This window comes from Acomys russatus, chromosome 8 (assembly GCF_903995435.1).
Source record: "Acomys russatus chromosome 8, mAcoRus1.1, whole genome shotgun sequence".
NCBI classification, from domain to species: domain Eukaryota; kingdom Metazoa; phylum Chordata; class Mammalia; order Rodentia; family Muridae; genus Acomys; species Acomys russatus.
Window position 1 is genome coordinate 73,324,528 of NC_067144.1, and position 21,570 is coordinate 73,346,097.

A 21,570-nucleotide genomic window follows, 5' to 3' on the forward strand; every position below is an offset into this window, starting at 1 on the left:
ATGGCCAGTAGTGTCAAAGGACAGCTTATAAATGAAACATCAACGAGAAAGATCGGTTACAGTGCAAAATCTCCACCTGCCCCTGAGCTCCCACTCAAGATTCCCTTCCTGGTCTTACTTTTACTTCGTTTTGAATTTAGGTTATTACACATGTTGCCTACCTCCCTTTGTTTGTTCCTTCCTTCCTCCTTTGAAGATTAAAATGAGACAGAGGGAGGGAGAGCTGTTTGATATCTGTTGACGTTTGTGATCTTGATCGAGGGGACACTTAGATTAGATTTTCAAATGGTGGCATAGTCCCACATCCTAGAGAGACTTGTCAGTTGCCACAAAGCCTGTTATGTACTCTTTGTATGCCGAATTCTGGTCATTTCATGATAATAGTAACGGTAATAATGACAGAAGATAAAAAAGTCCCAGTGTGAGAAATGGTAAGGCCAGGCCCCCAGGACAGGAATGCTGGGTGGAGTGAAGGGGGGCAGGAAGTCGGTGAGATAGTAATCATTTCCCTCACTGTGTACCCGTACCTTCCTGGAGGCCGTGGCTTTACCCCCAAGCCGTCTCCTGCTGACTTGGCAGCTCACGTGAGAAGGCTACAGTTCCTCGTGATTAGATAGAAGAACAATCGATGTCTTTACCGAAAGCTTTCTTAAACTGCGACTCCCCAAGTTCACAGAAAGCATCACATGGGGGCTGTGCTAGATTCCTGTGCCTGGCAGTCCCTCCCAGGCTGGTCAGGGAAACCCCTTGTTAGCTATAAACAAATGACACCTGTTTTGTAAGTGTGTCACAGTGTTATCAGCTTTTTGGATGGTGGATCTTGCCATCTATTAGGCCTCTAGACTGTCCCCAGACCTATGGCTTGTTAAAGTCGACAGAAAGAGGACAAGGGAACAGAGAGGGACCCTAGGGACTGTCAGCCTGGCACCTGGAACAAAGGCCATGCATGTAGAGGGCCAGCAGTCAAGGGGTCAGAGTAGTCAGAAGACTCAGACATCAAACCAGAAATGCCTACTGTACATTGGGAATCTTTTTTTCTTCTTATTTCTAAAGTTATTTATCTAAAGCTACATGAATGATATATCTATGTACATTATTAGGAGTTCTGCTCCATACTATGTTTGTGCATGCTGTGTTTGTCACGAATTGCCAAAAGAAAAATAATTTCAGAGGGCAGATCTATGTACAGTGGTCTATCCTTAGCTCACCAGGGTACAGTGGTCTATCCTTAGCTCACCAGGGTACAGTGGTCTATCCTTAGCTCACCTGGGTACAGTGGTCTATCCTTAGCTCACCTGGGTCCTGTACCATCAGTGTCTCTGTGGACAAGCACCTGCCTTGTGCTAAGAGATGGACTGGGCTCTGTAAAACTTAGAGGCTATTCTGCATGACCTGTGGCCACAGTAAACAGGTCGTGTTCTTTGTGACATTGGGTAAAACCCTGACAGCTCTTTTGAGTGGTTTGTGTTGGACAATAAAGTGGGTAAGTCGCTAAGTCTCTTCTGTAGGTGGAGACCAGGCTTGGGCACAAATGACCTTAATCAAATCCCCGACTACTTGTCCATCTGAACATCTGAGGAAGGGCAGGTAGGTATTTTACACCTTGAAGATTTGTTTTCTGGAAATGCCAAAATTAAATAGAAACAAATCAAGATCAAAGTGAGAGAGACAGAAAGGAAGGGCACTGGGACACAAGGCCTGGCCATGGCTGAGGGGAGGGAGAGGCTGACCCGGCAGGGCCTACACTTTGGATTCATTTTCTAGATTTGCCACGTCACCATTCCTCGCCGTTTGTTCTTCTGGGTTCTTCTCTTCCTCCTCCGTCTCCAGTTCTGCGTGTTGGTTCAGTTTGCTGGACACAGACCAGCTCAGAGGCAGCTCTGCCCTGTTAGCCAGCTCGGCCAGCTCTTTGGCGCTAAGGGACGGGGTGCTGGTCTCATAGGTCTCATGGAAGCTGTTGTAGTCAACTTCGTAGAATCCGTCCTCCAGCGTTAGGACAGGCGTGAACCGGTAGCCCCACAAGATCTCACTGGCGATGTACGAGCTTCGAGCTTGGCACGTCATTCCTGCGGAGAGGAGAACACTGGCTTTAGGGTGCATGCTTGGGCTTTCCGAGGCCAGGGAGACTGAGCAGGGGTTTTATGTGCAGATATTTATGCTGACTGTGACCTGCAGTAGGAGGGGGACAGCTGTGGAGCTGTCTTTCACATTGTAGACATATGCCGTGGAATTCCAGGACTTCCTGAATCTCATGTAAAGTTGAGAGATGACTGACTCTGCAAAGTTGTCATCCGACTGCCATAAACATACAGTGGAGATGCATCCCCCCCACACACAATTCACTTACACACTCACATAGACATTAATAAATAAAAAAACATAAGAAACTCTTCTTAAAGGCAGAGAATAAGTGACTATAGACCGTTCAGCCAGAAAAGGGACATCTATATAGCACTCCCTCTTCCAAAGGCCCAGAGACCATCCCAGAAGAGGGAACAGAAAGAAACTAAGAGCCCGAGGATGAGGGACGACTGGGATGGAATCTTCTGGACATGACAGGACTGTTACACTCATGGACTCACAGCAGTCATGGCTGCCTGCACACCATCAAGCCAGACCATATCCCAGCATGCCACGGGAGGGGTTCATGGGCTTCCACTCCTCACCGAGAGGTTATGGACAGTTGATGGCTCTGGGGTGAGGGAGAGTTAGTTTTCTTCAAGGAGTTGGCTTCTGGTGTGCTGGTCACATTCTAGTGGATGGCACCACAAACAGAAGTAATGGACAGCATAAGTTGAATTGGGTTATTAAAAAAAAGAAGACATGAATTGGTGTTAGGTAGGGAGGATCTGGGTGGAGCTAAGGGGAGAAGTTCATACTGAGAATGATCAAAGTACACTGTTGCACATTCTTCTTTCTTTCTTTCTTTCTTTTTTTTCTAAGGCAGGGTTTCTCTGTGTAGTCTTGGCTGTCCTGGACTCACTTTGTAGACCAGGCTGGCCTTAAACTCACAGTGATCCACCTGTCTCTGCCTCCTGAGTGCTGGGTTTAAAGGTGTGGGCTACCACACCCATCTCATTTAAATTTTTAAAAAAATTATTATGAATACAGTGCTGTACTTGCATGTACCCCTGCCCGCCAGAAGAGGGCACCAGATCACATTATAGATGGTTGTGAGCTACCATGTGGTTGCTGGGAATTGAACTTAGGATCTCTAGAAGAGCAACCAGTGCTCTTAACCACTGAGCCACCTCTCCAGCTCCTGGCATTCTTAAAGAATCAATAAAAGTGTTTTTTGCAAAAGCAAACAAAACAGTAGTGGATGCCAAAGGCATGTATCGACCTCAGCACAGCCAACTCCACGACGGAAGTGCCACTTGGGCTATACAGCTTAGAACAGCACATAACCCCAGCCAAAACGAAAACAAAGACCTAATCCATCGATGTCCACAGTTCTGGGAAAGTCTCCAACCTTGCTTTTTAGCTTCTGAATTTCTGCTTCTGGCTGTTTTTGTTAGCTGAAATATGTCAACTCAGGACATAGTTTTTAATGTTTACGACCCCAAGAAAGGCTACACTGTGATCCCAAACACCCAGTGTGCTCACTGGTCAGTTAATACTTTCTATTGTCTTAAACCCATGTCAGAGTAGTCTTCTCAGGTAGATACTCTGCAACAGGCAGGGAAAAGACAGTTTTCAAAATACTGAATGAAAAATATTGCCAACTAAGAATACTATACCCAGCAAAACTGTCCTGTACAAATTGAAGGTTATATGAAGACAGTGTACAGAGGTGGAGAAGTGTCATTGGTAGCAGTTCTGCACTACATGAAACCATGAAAGGAGTCCTTCAGGGAAACAAAAGGACTCTGGGTGACAACATAGATCCACATGAAATAGATGCTGCTGTGGAAAACTGTGAAGGGAAGTAAAATTTTTTCCCTTCAGTGTAATTTTGTGCTGACTACATCCTATGGTAACAATTCTGTTTCATGATATAGTATACAATAGCTTATTTATCCACTAAAACAAAGTAATTCAAAAGTGTTTGGTGTGTGCCATCCTTGCAGCCTGGGGAGGCCTGGTTCTTGCAATGCAACTTTCACACCTGTGCAGGCCGACCCAGTCATGTTCACAGGCATTCTTGGGTTCCATTGAATTTGGATCACCCCTGTCCCTGCAACCAAAAATCAACAGAAAATCCAAGTATCCTCCTGCTAGCTCTTTATACCTGAAATGAAATCAACAAAGACAGGAAAACCAGAAAACCGAAACCAAACTTTGACTCAGCAGAGGCAGGTAACTCTCACATCAGATATACAACCAACAAAAGAAGTTCATACATATATACAATGTTTTCATATATATGTATATATACATATGTATATATTTGTGTAAACAATAATAATTAAAGGTAAGAATGTGAGAGGGGGTGCGGCACGGGAGGGATTGCATTGGGGAGAGGGAAGGGTGGAAGTGATGTAACTACCATGTTCTCCACCATAATTTTTGAGACAGGATTTCTCACTGATCCCGGAGCTCACTGGTTTGGCTAGACGGTTGTCCATCAGTCCCCAGGGATCCTTCTGTCTGTGCTTTCCCCACAGTGGGGATTATAGGCATGCGCTGCCATGCCGGGCTCTGTATTTTTGTTTTATTTACTTTATATTTTTATGTGGCTCCTGGGGACTGAACTCAGGCCTCCGTGTGCTCATGCGGGAAGCACTCTGCTGACTGGACCATCTCCCCGGCCTTTTTTTTTTTTCCCTAAAAATTATTTAATCTTACAGTTCCTTTACTGAGAACTTCTCTGTGTCCACACTGCGTTTCCTGAGTGTTGCAGGGTGGTACGTGGACACAGCCTGTCATTAGGTATCCATGTTGCTCCTGGATAAGACCACAAGGGTAAGCAGTGCAAGGCTCACTCCATCTCCAGGAAAACACACAGACATATAGCTAAGGAGTCTGTAGACTCCTTGCTCTGAGGCAGACCCCACAGGATTTAAATTTAGCAGCCAAAGTTCTATTTTTAGATTCAGTGACAAGTTACAATGGGAGAGGTCTGTGTGCAGAATAGTGACGAGATGAAAGCCACCCTGAGAGAGGTGGCAGCATCAGACAAGTAACGCACCAAACCTGCCTAGTCACAGTAAAATAAGGCACCCACTTCTGAATCATGTAAAATAGATCTACACGGCTGGCATTCCACGGCAAAGAGGGACTCCATTACAGACACTTTCCTACTTCCCAGTTCACTTCAAAGATCAGGACCTGTGGCAGCTGTTTTCTTTTTTTTTCCCCAACACTCGCTCATCTCAGGAAGAACTGCACCAATCAGCAGTGAGCACAGTGCCGAGCCTGGCTGTGCTGGAGCTGGGCTGTGGGCAGATGCCGACGTACTGAGCCCACTGTCAGATGCACGCAGGGCAGAGTGCTCTGATATGACACAAGGATGTAAACCTGGCTGAATCTGGTTGTGAAAACACAACGTGCTTTATGCTCGGGCTCAAAGTCCCTTTGATGAGCAACCTTACTTGCCTTCACCCTAAGTTGGTGGTCCACTGCGGCTGGATGACAACTATGCAGAAGCAAATTGAAATGTATGCTTTAAAAGGTTTTTTTTTTTAAAAGTCACTTTACAGCCTGTTCCCAGCCCCTCCCCCCTCTCCTCCCAGTCCCACTCCCACGCCCCCTTTTCACAGTCCCCCCTCAAATGACCCAAGAAAAGACACTCTACATCTCTGCTCTTACTCTTGCTAAATTACTAGGTGCAGTCATAGCTTAAATACTGAATCAAGTAATAAATGCTACATACTGAGTGATGCTGTGTGCCAGGGACTGATGTTCTCTGACACCACATCTGGGCGGAAGAGTCTAAGGAATGATTGGCTGTCCAGAACTACATGATTACGGAGAGTTGGGATGATGCCAGAGCTGCATGACTGTGGAGAGTTGGGATGTTGCCAGAGCTGCATGACTGTGGAGAGTTGGGATGTTGCCAGAGCTGCATGACTGTGGAGAGCTGAGATGTTGCCAGAGCTGCATGACTGTGGAGAGTTGGGATGTTGCCAGAGCTGCATGACCGTGGAGAGTTGGCGTGTTGCATATAAAAAGCCCAAACTATCTCAGGTTATCTTGGTCCCTGTCATAGCCAATCATTGCCAGCCTCTTTATTGACCTAACAACCTTGTGGTTATTAGGTAAAACTCCTGGAATGCATTAGCTTAGCAGACCACTAGCTTCCACCAACTCAAAAGCTAAGGACGCTATCAGATGGCACCCAAGGACGACAGAGGAGGCTCCCTGCCTGCTGGTACTCCTCCTGCCGGTGTGCTTGCTGCCGACTTGATTTACAACTGTCCTCCATTTTTTACAGTCCCCATAGCCACTGCCACGGTGGAACATGCCATTCAAGGAGACTTGAATGCAGAGTCCCAGGCCATGGTCAATCAGGATACACTATGGCTTAACCCCTTTGGAGACGAGTCGCGTTTTGTTTGCATGGGTCATCTCACCCTTGCAGCAGCCCCTGCGTGGATGCTGCAGTCATCTCTAGCCTGCGGGTGAGCACGTTAAACTGAGAGAGGGTGAGGACCTCTGGACAGCACAGCGCTATGGGCTCAGTGCTGCAGTTCTAAATGTCACGTCTTGAAAGCCTGAGTATAAATGGAGATTGGGTCTTGTGGGGACCAGCCCAACACTCCCATCAGTAGAAGAAAGGTCCGGGCATGGTGGCAATGTCTATAGTCGTAGCACTTGGAAGGTGGGAGGCAGGAGGATGATCAGAAGTTCAAGGTCATTCCTGAGGCCCAACACTGAGTTCCAGGCCAGCCTGGGCTACATAAGACCATGTTTTAAAAACAAACAGAGAGAAAAAGAAGCGGAACCAGAAAAACCAGACCTTGCGCACCTCACACAGAGGGCTGTGTGAGGACCTACCCAGAAGACCATTGCCCACGAGCCAGGCACAGAGCCTGCCCAGGGAGGGGCTGCTGCTGCTGGGTCTCACCCTCAGACTCATGGCCTAGAGCTGAGAAGAGCCCACTCTGGGAGTCTCCCTGGCTGAGGTCCTTTGCTCTGGCCTCCTGACCGTCACAGTGAGGGGAATCTGGCCTCTTATCTGGGAAGTTGGGCTCCAGAGGTATTTTTATATTCTTTTATTTTTAAAGTCAGGGACTGTGTGCTAATTTTGACCTACATAACTCTCACAGCATCCTACACTTCAAGGTTTGTAATGTAGTCACCAAAATATTGTATATTATATGAAATAAAGTAGGTGCCTAGAAGCTGTGCAGCCATGGGTGGTACCTTTGCAGCTGAGCAGCGCTGCTGCTGTTCTCTCCAGGCTGCTTTCCCCATCACCTGATTTCCCTTTACCACACGCCCTCTAAGCCTCTCCGTGCTTCCCTCGTCTTCCATACAGGTTCTGTATCTTCTACCAAGATTGGGGGCACTCACTACCATCTTCAGTAAATTGTGTGGAAACGTCAAAACAATATTTATTATTGTTTGTGCTGCTTGTGATGTGTGTGTGTGTGTGTGTGTGTGTGTGTGTGTGTGTGTGTGTGTCCCCAGAGATTGATGTCAGGTGTCTTATTTTCTTCTTTGATTGCCTCTACTTTATTACTGAGGCAAGATCTCGCATGTCACCCTAGAGCTCCTGGATTTGGCTAGGCTGTCTAAGCAGCCTACCCTGGGGACACCCTTTTACTGGCTTCCAGGTTCTGGGTTATATAGGCTGGCTACTATGTCCTCCTGGGCTTTTTATTGGGGTGTTGGGGATCTGAACTCTGGTCTTCACATTTGCACTGTAAATGGTATTGATGATGTTGTTTCCTTAGCTTCTTTCTGGACATGTTTTTCATTTGTATATAGGAAGGCTCCTGATTTTGGTGACTTGGTTTTATATCCTGCTACTTTGATGGTTGTGTATACCTGGGGTAGGAGTGTTCTTGTGGGGTCTTTAGGGTGTTATATGTGAAAGAGTTAAAATGGAGCTACCCTATAATGGGGTGACAAGCCCTTACTGAATTCCACAGGCTAACAAAATGCCCAGAGCCAAACATGTGATACCGATTTTGGAGTTACTGGCCAGTGAGGTCTCATGGACCTTCAAACATTGCAGACAACTGACGTGTTTTGGGTTACCCTCCAGAATTTGACAATAAGATGCTATTGCTGAAGACACTGCATAGTTGAGTCATAGAATATGGAGAAATCAAGCTGGTACTCATTTGGAAGCATTTCCCTGCTGGCTAGCTTTCACAGTGCTAGAAGGTTCCATGGTCACCACTGGAGGAGAAAACTAACTGTTATTCTTTCCCAGTTGTGAATGCTGCAGGGTACAGTAGTGACTGACCTGGCGAGGTACGCCCACTGGTGCAGTAGTGACACAAATGCCACGGGAGTAACCAACCACTTTCTGATTCAATTAAGACCCACTCCAGAAAATGAAACCCACAGCTGGCATCATTACCTGGCCGAGACCTTGCGGCTAGGCAGGCCCTACGCCCTAGAGGAGAGCCTAGTAATATTTTTTTTCTGTTAAATGCACACAGCATTAAACTACCTCCTAGGACTTTTATAATACATATAGATTAATGCATCTCTCAAACCATCATCAGAGATGTATTTATTTTCAGTAGATGGTTATTAACCCAGAGACCAGCAACTGGCTGAGGTTCAGCGACTATGAGACGGCACAATGATCACCCTCCAATGGAACACCGATATCACATCCCGCCCTCCAAAGGCTCAGGGATCACTGCACACGAGAGGGTGGAAAGACTGTAAGAGCCAGAGCCAGAGGGTGACAACAAGGGAACAGTGTCCTCTGAACACGGCAGGGAAAGCTCTCATAGGAATTCACAGTGGTTATGACAGAATGCACAAGAGCCGTGCATACCCAAGCCGTACCAGATCCCAGCATGAGAGGGGCGGTGGGCATGAAGTCCTGCCCCGAGTAGAGGAGCAATTGGCAATTGCGAGCTTCCGGGAGAGTCGATTTTCCTAAAAGTGTAGCCCCTGCTAAGTCAACCAAATATCCAATGTATATGGGCAACACAAACTGGACTTGATAGGTTAAAAAAAAAAAAAAAAAGAAAAAGAAAAAGAAAAAAGACACAAAACTGGGTGGGTAGGGAAGGGTGGAAGTTCTGGGAAGAGATAGAAGCAGGATTAATATGATCAACAACATTGAATGAAATTTTCAAAGAACTAATTTTTAAAAAGTCTTTAAAAGTTCAAGTTGTGAAAACACACTCATACATGCAAAGAGGCCATGGAACACCCTCAACTCAAACCTCAAGTCAGGATTCCTGTGCCATTGGCCCCATTCTGTCTGCTCTTCAACAGCAGGGCCCTGAGGTCCTAACGCAGCATGCTTACCACCGTTCCTATCCCACAAAACCTGAGAAGCGTCAGAGTCAGCACCCCCCAGTAATTCCACTGAGGGACTGCTTATGCGAGACTGGATCGCCCAGACCTATGGACCCAGCACTCTTCCAGTTGAAACAGGAAACTCCACTTGGCCTTCCTCAGACCAGAAAGTCCTCGATAGACACCCACAGCATGAGCCGGAGACTACTGCACGCACCCTAAAGCCAATCAGAAACCTTCTCTGCTTTCAGAAGTCCGCCCCTAACGGAATGCCTACCAATCAAATCTGTCCACTCACGGCCGTACCCAGGCTCCTTTCAGTCAGCAGCCTTTTGTGCGTCCTGTCCACGCCATTGCTTTGATCCCACTGGCCACAAACCTGGGTGATATCAGTGATTTTTTAAAAATAATTATTTTATTTTTGTACATATACATTTATATTATTACACATATATACAATAGATTAACTATGGCAAGAAGAACCATGACACAATCAGGAATTATATAAGTGTTACATTCTTAGTGTTTTGGCTATTTGTACTTGGCAGCCTTGAAGAAAACATCTTTCCTATCTTGGTGCCTCTAAATTTCTGAATGTAAATCAATCTCCATCACATCTTGTCATTATCAACTTAGATCACCTATCTAGACATAAAAAAAAAAAAAAATACCTTAACCCCTAAACAATTAAGCTTCGTTGTAAAACTAAGCTACCTGGTCTTCAGCTCCATCAGAGACTTGAGAAGGAGTAAACTTGATTATCTGAGTCTGAATATGCCGGGAGTGCAGGTTAGTAGCTTTCCAAATGAGAAGATGACAGAGTCAGTTTGTTTTTTTTAAACCTGAACAGTCACCCAAAACCATAACGTTGGAGCATCCCAATATATCTGACAGACATATTTGTGAGGCAGGAACTATTGAGGACTTGCTTATCCTGTCTTGGCAGAGTTTGGCGGTCGACTCTGCCTGCATCCAAACTTTCCCTTTTCTAAGGCAGAATTCTGTCTGTGGTAGAAGTGAGGACCTTTTGCCCAGTGGCTGGTTATGGCAGTGAATTTTTATTCTAAGCTCAGAATAGCCGCATTGAGGCCACGAAGTCATCCTTACATCTAAGTGTTATTTCATCACCGTCTCTTATATTTGTAGTAGTGTTGCCCCTTAGACAGCTAACTGCCTTCGCTTGTTCCTACCCACAGTCTTCTCTCAGGCTTTACTTTATTTGTTTTTGTTTTTAAATTTGTAAATCACTTGAATGGTTAAAAACTTGGTCAGCACCAAATGACTTATCTAGCCCCGTTCCCCTGTCTGCTCGCCAGGCCATCTGCCCCGCCCCCTCCCCCATCCGTGTTCTTACTCCCGACTGTTGCTGTGTGATGGAAGGATGGCTGATAGGTCCCTTTTACTCATCCGAAGTCACCAAGTGTGCTCACTAGGGTGGGGCACGTGGGCACAGGCATGGAGTCATCCTGAGAGAGATCGAGGCAGGCTGCAGAGTGGCTATGTGACCTTGCAAGGGGACAGAAGATGCCCTCGCTCAGTTGTTCCTGTATCATTACTGAGAAATGATGCTCAGGCTAGAGGTACCAGGTGGGATTGCACACCTGAAGCTGTTAGTACAGGTGTGACCAGTGAGTCTTTAAAGGGTCGAGTTTGTGTTGAAAGCGCGTTCAGATCGCCGGGTGCAGGGTCTTGTGCCTGCAACACCAGCTCTCAAATGGAGGCAGGAGGCCCAGGAGTCCAAGGTAAGTCTTGGCGACATTATACATTTGAGGCCAATCTGAGTTTGATAATTAGATCAAGGAAGAGATTCAGATGCGAGCTCAGAAACAACATCAAAAAGAGTTCCCAGGTTGTTTGAGTTGAGCTGACTGAAGCACCATGGCCTTGTGGGGAGATGAACGATTGTAGATCCCAAAGCCGAGATTTCTCTGAGGTGTCCTTAGTTTCTCTCTGGAGCGGTTTGTTCTCAGCGTGGCGTTTTATGGGTTCTGCATAGGGTCAGCCTCAGGCTGGGGATGAATTGGGCTGCAGGGGAGTCTCATGGGAGACTTCCTTAGTCGTTTCCCTATTTGGTGATTCCAGCGAAGTTCTTCTGCGATTATAAGAGCTCGTATACCCTTTCCCAGGATGACCACAGTCCAGAGGACCCATGTCACTTTGAGTAACTTGAGTTTGTGTTCCTAGAGGGTAGCATTTGCATTTTGGCTTTGCATAAACTATTTTATTATTTTGAAGTTGTGATTATTTTCTGGCCAAATCATTGAGTTGTCCTGATTGCTACCCTCCCTTCCTTCGTGGCCTCTGAGAACAATTACTGATTGTAGTCTGAGCAGCATTGGTCAAGATTGCTTGTTCCTCACAACCAGTGTTTTGTTTTGTTTTGTTTGTTGACTGGTTCATATGGGATAAAAGCCCCTCAGGGAGCCGCCGGGTGGCGCTGTGTCTCTGCTTGCTGAATTTTTTGTTCTCCGAACATCTCACCATCTCCACTGCCTCCTGGTAGTTAGTTTCTCAGGGTGCAGCTCTGACCATTTTACTCTAGGACCCTTCACGGAATCTGAGGAGACTCACAGATCCCTGTCTCTGATAATCAGTGTTGTGCAGGGGTATCCTCGGACCTAACGGCTGCCATGGGCTTGAGATCAACCTCAGCTGGGCTTGTTGACTTGACATTCCTCACAGAATGAGGCCCAGGGGGTGGAGGAATCCGACTATCCAGTCGCTCCTCTCAACCGTTTGTGTTTCAATTCTACCCTAATTGTATGTGGCCTTGTGGAGGGGCCAGACGAGCCTCAGCTGGGAATGTGGGGGGCTCCGTTCCTGTGACTGTTGAGTCATCATGTACCCTGGGTGCCGGCCCTCCAGTGTGGCTTCTGTAAGGTCCCTCCTCTCCCGCTGCTCTCTAAGCAAGCCTATATATAAACTCACGGGCTCCCCAGGGTGGGCTTTAAAGCAATTGTATCTGTGTTTGTCCTTGGGACCTTAGGAGGAGGGGTAGGGGCAGGTGCTGCTTACTCTGCCGCCCCCAGAAGGAGTTTTAGCATCACATACACACACACACACACACACACACACACACACACACACACACACACACACTTTGCAAACAGCCATGTATTCATTCCCTACTAAAGCCAGTGGGGTTCCTGATTCAAATGAAACACAAAGAAAGAAAAGCAAAGGAAACCGCTGTGCTCGGGGAGGTGTGTGCATGTGTGTAAAAGTGGGGTTCAGGGGAATTCAACAAGGAAAGAAAAGAAGCATTTGCTTAAGCTGTCTCAATTCCAGGGCCCCTACGCACCCCAAGGCTAGCTGGTACACATCTCTCACCGCCCTGTAACAGTCAGCGTTGCTTGCTGTTCTGAGGGCTGGAGCTCTGTCTTGGCTTCACGTTGCCTCCTTACCCCGGGTTCGTGTTTGATAAAACATCCAGTTAATATTTGGAAAAGTCAAATGGACAAAAGGATGCAGGTGGCAATCATTGTGTGCATCTTCAGCTAACTGGAGGCCTGTTTTGTATCAGGCTCTTGTGTGGACTTTGTGGGTAGAAAGACCATGGTCCCCAGATTCACCAGACGCATGTTCTGCTGAGAACGAAGGAGACTTTTCACATGAATGTAAAATTGCAATAATAGAGATAGGAATAAAAAGCAGGTTTTTTTTTTTTTTTTTTTTTTTTTTTTTTTTTTTTTTCATATGACCAATAGAAAAGGTCACTGTGCTCTGGTGTGAGAATAAAAATGTCCTAGATGGTATAGTGTTTGAAGTGCGACTTGAAGATGAGGGAGGGGGCATGGTCTCTGTGAGCAGAGCAACCATCAGCAGACAATATGGCGGAGGGAGCTTGGTTCCACATGAAACCGTTGCTGAGGCTGTGGAAGGGAAACAGCCTGGGGGAAGGAATAGTAGGAAGATGTGGAGGGAATAAAGAGGAAGTGACACAACAATGCTATAGAGATGACGTCAGAGACCCCAAGGGTCTGGGTGCTCACTGCTCTGACTGCTGGCCAAGGAAAATACTACATGCTAGACTATTTGTGGAGTCTGGACTTTTCTGGAGAAGCAAATGTGGAGGGAAGTCACTTGGGGTCTGTATTTTGACCATGTCTGCTGCTGTCCTTACTGACTTGCATCCCTGACTGTCTTGGATCTATATTTCATGGAATTGTGGAGAAGGCTGGGGTGCGGGTCATGTCAACTCTGACACACTGCGTGCTCTCACGGTTTTGTTTTTATTTGTTTTTAGAGACAGGGGTTCTCTGTGTAACAGAGACCTGGCTATTCTGGACTCACTTTGTAGACCAGGCTGGGCAGTTCACAGTGCAGAGAAATGAAGTCGGGCCCACTTGCCTATCTCAAGTGTTGTGTGTATAAATTATGAACTCTCTAGAAGCATATTTAAAAAATTTGGCTTAGAGTTTTTAAAATCCTTTCCTTGCAAATAAGACTCAAAAATGTGATGAAAGTACCTTCACTGACAAAGCGTAGGGCCTGCCTTTCCAGTGAACAGAGCTTCAGAGTGGCAGGGTAGCTCCTCTGTTGTCTTTTTTCAATAGATTCTAAGAATATATTAGTTATATAATATATAACTATGTATTTATACAATTTAGAGAATGTATATCAGTTACATAAACAACAGGCCTCTAAGTTTGAGTTTGATAATTAGAGAAATGATTCTATCATATCTATCTATCTGTCTATCATCTATCAGTCATCTATCAATTTATCATCTATCTGTCTGTCTATCTATCTATCTATCTATCTATCTATCTATCTATCTATCTATCTCAAGCAGACTTCTAACTTTGAGTTTGATAATTAGATCACAGAAGAGATTCAGGGCGGCTGTGGCTGAGAGGCAGGGTTTGTTGGGGAAGGACATTCCCACAGCCCGTGTGATGGTTCTCGCTAGTTAATGGGTCTGTGAGAAGACAGCAGCTCACACAAACACTGAGCATGTTGTGTCTCTTGTAGTTGGGGCTGAAGACAGAAGAGGCCCTAGGTGCCCTCCCCTCTCTTAACTAACTGCTCACGAGCCAGCAGCTCAGCGGGAGCTGCGTGATGGCTACATCGGTGGCAGATTCCCACTACAGCAAAACATTCCAAGTGCTTGTAAGAGTCACTTAAGTAGTTCTGGAGTTTCTCCCCTATGAACGATTGCTACATGGCCTTGAACCTGCCCTGCCTGCTATTCCTTACTCTAAGGCCTTCAGGATCCTTCTCTGAAGTCTCCTGTCCCAACTACAGTGCTTCCCATCTGGAGTGACATCACACACAGGTATCTCTATATAGTCTTGATCTCATTCCTGATCTCTGTCCCCTGTATCCCCATCAGTTAAGTCTCTTTTCCCAGATGGCTTAGTAAATGCCCTTGACCCAACATGGCTAACCTTTTGTAAGCATATGGTTCTGGGAGCCGGGTTGTCCAAAAGCAAGGGACTACCAATCTGCCGTGTCAGTCAGAGCCTGCCATGCCATAGCCTGTGGCAGACAGGGGAAGCACCAGGAAACTGGTGTGCATGAAGGAAGCAGGGGCAGGGCAGGGTGGGGCAAACTACCCAGAATCCTTAGTTCCTGTCTGAGGGCTCTGCCTCCGTGAGCTAAGTGCCTCCCACCATGCCCTGCCTTTGCACACTGCCGCGCTGTGGGAAGAAACCACAGCAACCAGAAAGGTGAGCTAAGGACATGCATAAAAGCAATGGCCACCGCCGCTGGTCCATCAACCAAGTACAGTCTCAAACTGAAATAGCGGACAAACGTTGGAAAACTGGTTTGTATCTTGTATGTTTATAAAGGTCCCTGGAAATTAGCAACAGTGGGCTGGGTGAGCCCTGTTCAGTAGGTAGCTTCCTTGGGGACAGTCCACTGAGTGCCCCAGGGCAGGTGTGCATCCATACCGTGTCCCAAGGCATATTGTTACCTTAGTAAAATCTAAGCAGAGTCGACAGCACCTTCTCCAGCGTTCTTCACTAACCCGATCCTTGGCGCTCCCCGTCCCTCGGTGCCCACAGGCTGAGCACGGCCTACGCCTTTCTTGTGACGTACAAGATGGAACCCAGTTCTTCAACTAGCACTGGGCGGTCAGTAAAGTCGGGGTAAAGTCTGCTTGTGACTCTGTGCAGAGTCCTCACACTCCCTTCATACTTGGAACACTGCCCGGGTTGGCAGACCTGGTTTTGTTTAGAGTGTGAGGCAAGCTCTCTGAACCAGGACATCCCTGGAAACGTATGCAGAATGATGTTAAGTGAGTCTGCATCCAGTTTTGAAGTATTTTTAGACTACACATTCCCGCTAATCTCTGCATTCCTTCTGCTGGTCCATGTATGGTAGAGACGTGACCCAGGAGATTCTGACAGCAGTAAGTACGGAGTTTGGGTAGTTAGTGAGAACCGAACACTTCCTGGCACAGAGGAAGACCTGGTGTGACGGAATAAGCCCCTGCCACAGTGAGAGTCAGCAGCAGGGGACCGAGCTGTGCCCTGACTGCTACGTCCTGGTGCTAGTAGTAGCCGCCCTTCAACATTCACGTGCCCAGCACATCGTCATCCCAGGAGGACACTTGCCTCTGGTTTTAAGATAAGGAAGAACTAGGCAACACGTTGTATTCCTCTTTGAGCTAACCTCTGTCCTTTCATCAATCTGTTCCTCCTGGGAGGAAGATCCTCCGTGTTCCAGCTGCTGACGCCAGTGTGACAAGGAGGAAGATAGGGAGAGAGCGAGAACCTCCATGGTGGTGGGGCAGACTGTGTGTGCATCAGACTAAAGGGGAGGGTGGGACCGTCCTGTCTCTTCCTGCAGGGAAAGCTGAGGACCAGATGGTGTAGTACGTGGGTATCTTGTTCCCCACAGAGCGTTGTTTATGGATCACAGGCTATTATCATTAGGCTTATTATGGTCTGAAGGTGCGGATTGAGCCTTAGTTCTTAGCCCGTTTGTTTTGGATCCCATAAAGATACTTTTTTGGTTTTTCTAAAGGAAGTAAAGACTGAGGAGTCTCTCTCTCCCTCCTCTCTCTCTCCTCCCCCCTCTCTCTGCACACACACACATGTGTGTACGGGACAGAACAGCAGTGTTTCAGGTCTGCTTCAGGATCCACTGTGTGTTACTTTCCTGTTGCTGTGATAAGACAGCAGCAGCAAAGCCCTGCACAGAAGGAAGGTGGATTTGGTGTGCGGCTTCAGAGGCGTGGGAGCCCATTGTGGTGCAGAAGCATGGCAATGAGCAGTGGGCACGTCAGCCAGAGCAGAAGATGAGGGCTCAAGTCTTCAACTGAAGGACACAGCCGGGTCTGTGAGCTGGAGATGTGTGAGCCTTTGACGCTCAGAGTCCGCCTCCAGAGACACACCTCCTCCAATGAGCTCACACCTCCCACGCCTCCACAGACCACCACCAATGGGTACCAAGTATCAGTGCTGGAGACCATGGGGACAGCTCCTCCAAACCACAAGAGCTGGGTGCTGGGCCACTGGACTGAGTTAGCACTTTTGTTTTCCGTGTTCCAGTTCTTTTACACTTAGAGTTTTGCTGACCAAACTGCTAGAGGGAGCATAGGACTCACTCATGGGATTGTTTTCAAATGCAGACCATCCAGCCCAAAGCCCATCTTTCTACAACCGCCTCCTCCACTGTGGGGGTCTCATAGTCTGGCTCACTGTACACCTGCCCACATGCCCAGAGCCAAACGTCACACAGCCAGGGGCAGCTGTGTTGCCCAGAGTCTGTGGGGATGACTGTACGCCAGTAGAGCCTGTCCACTTCTCCTGGGACCACCCGAAGGCACACGTTCCCAACTGCTCTCATTTTCTGCCTCCTGACCACCTCTGATGGCTACCCAGGTGTGGCCCAGTCTGTCCTGTGTTGGCCATCACACAGCCTGCCCATTGCTTTCCGCTTGACTGCATCTTTTGTCTGATTCGTTACTGTTATCGGAACAGTTTTGGTGGACATTTCCCCTCTTCAACCAGGTTGTAAGTCCCTAGCGGTTAGTAAACCTGTTGGCTTTGTATACTTTTGTGCACCCAGTTTCACGCCCTAAGAGGTTTACTTCACTAGGATTTTATATCTTCAGCACACAAAACCCAATAAATACTTAATGGCAGCCAGTAGATGAAAGTACTTGACAGCAACTCAGAAGTGGGTACATTATGGCTTTTACGGGTCCTGTGACTCTTCTGTTATCTTGAAGTGTCTCATAAATCAGGTGAGATATAGATTATCTAATAAATTCATGTATGTGCATCAAAAGTCTGTAATTTAGTAAGTGTTCACTCTTATTATCTGAGTCAGGTCCTACGTCGATTTGGGGACAAAAGAATGAACAAACTAAGGGGTAAAGAGATGGCTCAGTGCCTAAGAGCACTCGCCGCTCTGGCAGAGGGTTGGAGTTTGGCTCATAGCTCCCACGGAGGGTGACTTACAAGCACCTGTCACTCCAGATCCAGGGATCTGATGTTTTCTTGTCTCCATAGGCACCTGAACTCACTTGCATGCATGCACACACATGCATACGTATGGACAAACACGCATACACACATGTATACATGCACACACATATGTACATATGCACAAAGTAGATATTTTCCTCTTGAAGCTGCCCACGCACTTGAGCCATTAGCATTTCATTTAATTGCTGCAGTCATACACTCTGTATTTGAGGTCTATGAGATCTTCTAGAAGACACATGCCTGATTCTATCCTGGCTTTATACTCCTTATGCAATGTCTGTGTGTGTGTGAGTGTGTGCGTGTGAGTGTGTAAGAGACAGAGAGAATGAGAGAACAGACATACGTCTCCAGTAATAATGTGTGCCTTTGAGCTGCTAGCCATGTCCTCCACAGTGGAGGCCAGATTATGAAGTAATAATGACAAACCAAAGCTATTATTTATACAGAAGCCAAGTGAACTCACTAGCTGTTATTTAAAAAATTTGCATGCATTTTTGTGTGTGTGCTAGTGTGTATAGTGTTTGAGTGTGTGTAGTGTGAGTGCTTTTGTGCATGTGCATGTGTGTACTCTCGCGCTAGTGATGTCGAGCATTAGACGGGCTGAGTGAGAGGAGTGACGTGAAAAGCATTTGCAAAGCGGAAAGTCTTACATATGTGATCTTGGGTTCAGGGTACGTTGGCTAAGACTCCTGTTTTGCTCAGGGGACTTTCTAGGTTATGAACAAACACAGAGTGGTTCCTGATCAGCCCCCACTCCCTGGTGGAGGTAGAACTTCCCCTCAATGACCCTGAGCTGGGCCTTAAGTCATAGGAGAGGTAAGGCTGACCCCAGAGCTTAGCACAGGGACGTGTCTCTCCCTCTCACACTGCTGTCCGGCCCCAGGAGTGTGGCAGTGGACCGTACCGCGACCCCGGGAGTGTGGCAGTGGACCATACCGCGACCCCGGGAGTGTGGCAGTGGACCATATCATGACCTCCTATGTCAGTCTCTTTCTTTGCGTTCCTCTCCAGGCATGCAGGAGCACTCCACAGGGCATGGGTCAGACATGGCAAGGGTGGGGTACATCAGTGGCTGCAGAAGATGGTGACTGGGTGCAGAGTCACCTGGAGACACCCTCCACAGATGGTACACCCACACTGTCCCCAGCTGCCATCTCTGTTTTTGTCCAAGCCCTATGAAAAGCTTCATATACTGGGCCACAATACCCATCTGGGTGTTGTGGTTCCAACAAGCTGCCTTCAGGGTCCGAGGGGTCTGGAAAATTCCTTCCTGTCCTGCTCCCTTCAGACTCCTTAGGAACAGGAATTCCTCAGCCTGCCATGGGGTTGCAACAGCCATCTTGTCTGGTATACTCTTCTGAGGTCACTGTGCAGCCTTGGGCTGACACGAAGTGGTTGGTTTGGGCATGTGGACAAGGAATTCTGGTTTTGGGGTCCTCTACCCTGGCTAGCATCTGGCCCCTCCTCTTTTTTTTTTTTTTAAATTTTTTTGTTTTTTTTTTTTTTCGAGACAGGGTTTCTCTGTGTGGCCTTGGCTGTCCTAGACTCACTTTGTAGACCAGGCTGGCCTTGAACTCACTGTGATCCGCCTGCCTCTGCCTCCCTGAGTGCTGGGATTAAAGGCCCGTGCCACCAAGCCCGGCTCTGGCCCCTCCTCTTTAACCAAATGCAGCCCCTTTCCTTCTTTGCTGTGTGTAGGGGACAATGTGGCAGGGGCAGCTTTGGACCCAAGACTGGCAGACAGTGGCTAAGGAATAGACAATGCTTGGCTGACCTTGGGCTGGGCTGTTGTCCTCAGAGCTGAGCTGAGAGAATGGCCAGGTAAGGTGTGCCCACGGGTCTCTCTCTGCGCTGGGGAGGTAGGGTGGCTTTTGTCCTTGCTTTCTTCTCCCTGATGGAAGAGACTAGGGAGAACCAAGGCTTGCTTGTTTGCTGGTTTTTCTCCTCCAAGCAGATGAGCTTGGCTTGAGACAGAGCCAGTCTGTTCAGAACCCACGCCCTGGCCTGACCAATCCCCAGGCACGCGGGTCCTTGGCCTGACCAATCCCCAGGCACGCGAGTCCCTAAAGGCCTTGAGCTGGGGTCTGTAGATTGGAGTCCTAGCGTTGTTTGTGTGGGAACTTGTGGGGACTTCCTGGAGTACAGAGGCCGTGGAAAGATTGCTAGCCTCCCTAGTAGAGATGTCACATACCTGCCTTCTGAGGCCCCTTGGTGAACAAGCTGGGCAGTGACGGTTGCAGAGAGGAGGCTGCGTGCGGCTCCACCGATGTCCGTGTTCTGGCCCTGCACACTTCAGGGGTGGCCTTCACTGAGGCTCATGCCAGGGGCTCTAGGCAGAAATCTGATGTGGGGATGACTGATTCTGAGGTAGGCAGAATTTGCCTTATCATCACGGGCGTGGGGTGGGGCGCGGGGAGGCAGCCTGGCTCTCTGTTAAGGATGAGAGAGCTAGGTTACGGATCACTTCTCCTCTCCTCCCTCATTTTAAGCTGAACAGTGAACAATAGGGTGACAGTAACATTCTGAACTTGGTGAAAAAGAAAATCACACGTCTACCTTTGCAGTCTTCTTCTGGATGAAGAGTTAGCTAAGAGAACGAGGAAGTTGAAGGCGGTAAAGCCAGGCTGAGATTTTTCTCGGTTACCCATGCGTATATGGAAGAAGAGTCTCTGGGACGCCAGGTTCTCGGGGGCAAATGCTGTCTTCCGAAGCCGTGTTTTACAATAGCACGATTGTATCTTTCCTGTGGTGGTTTGCAAGCTGCTGGGGGGTGAGTCAGGATTTGAACTCAGATCTGTAGACCACCCAAGTTCATCTCAGCATGCTGAGATGGCTAGGCTTAAGTATGGAGACTCACATTTGAAATGTGGGGTTTTTCTCCCTTGGGATGGGGCTCCAGTTTCTGTTAGTGTGCATGCGTGGCTACAGCAAACAGGACAGGGCTGGAGCGGCGGCAATGGCCTATGGCAGTCAGGGCCCAATTAACTGATTTCATAGTGCCGCAGTATGACTGAAGTGTTCATTTTTGGAGATTAAGTGGAAAATAAAAGCAAGACTGGGGCCACTGCAAGCGTCTGACAGGAACACACGGTGAACTGAGTGGAGAGATGGAAGCGTTTGGTTTCTGAAGACAAGCATGACATTGCAATTTAGTAGTGATGGGAAAACTGACGCCTCTTGGAAATGCCAACCCACGCTCTTCGGCTTTCTCTAAGTTCCTGTTACTGCGCAGCCGCAGCCGTTTAAAGCCCGTCCTAAAATATCTGCAGTGCAGAACGCTGAGGAGCGTTTCTCATTTGCCGGGATGCTACAGCAGGCAGAAGGGCTGTTTGTGTGTGACTTTCGATGGATTTAGAAAGCCCTGCAGAAGTGGGTGGTGCAGATAGAGAGATTTCTATTTCTTTTTAGCTTGTCTGTGGAAACAAGAACACACACTTGGAAGCTGTACACTTTCCCCAGTACACCCGGACAGTGAGCGTCAGAGATAGGACTCAAGGGTAGAGAGAGCATGACCCAGCCAAAGGCAGCCAGTGCGTATAGCTCTTCTTCAGAGGCCCACCCTGGTACAGATAGGGAAACAGGCAGCGGCCACGTGTGCTGAGCCTCTCAGCTGCCCAGGAACAAAGCCCAGACCTTTCCCCTTTTCTCTGCCTGGAAGTGTTGGCACCCACATTCAGAACATAAAAACTCCTCCTCCCTTCTCCCCAAAGGATTAATTTGTTTTCAGTGTTTACATTAGCCAGAAACC

The 21,570-nt window shown here is 47.7% G+C and overlaps 1 protein-coding gene across 3 annotated transcripts in view; it reads right to left on the reverse strand.

The window, feature by feature from the left end:
• Kcnj6 (potassium inwardly rectifying channel subfamily J member 6) overlaps window positions 1-21,570 on the reverse strand; it is a 170,617-nt gene that overhangs the window by 11,226 nt on the left and 137,821 nt on the right. The window contains exon 3 of one of the 3 annotated variants that reach the window (XM_051150294.1): window positions 1,779-2,066. In XM_051150294.1, the coding sequence (XP_051006251.1) occupies window positions 1,779-2,066 (288 nt within the window). Of the gene's footprint in view, window positions 1-1,244; window positions 2,067-21,570 lie in introns of those variants that run through there. The other 2 variants (XM_051150293.1, XM_051150292.1) reach the window with 2 other exon arrangements.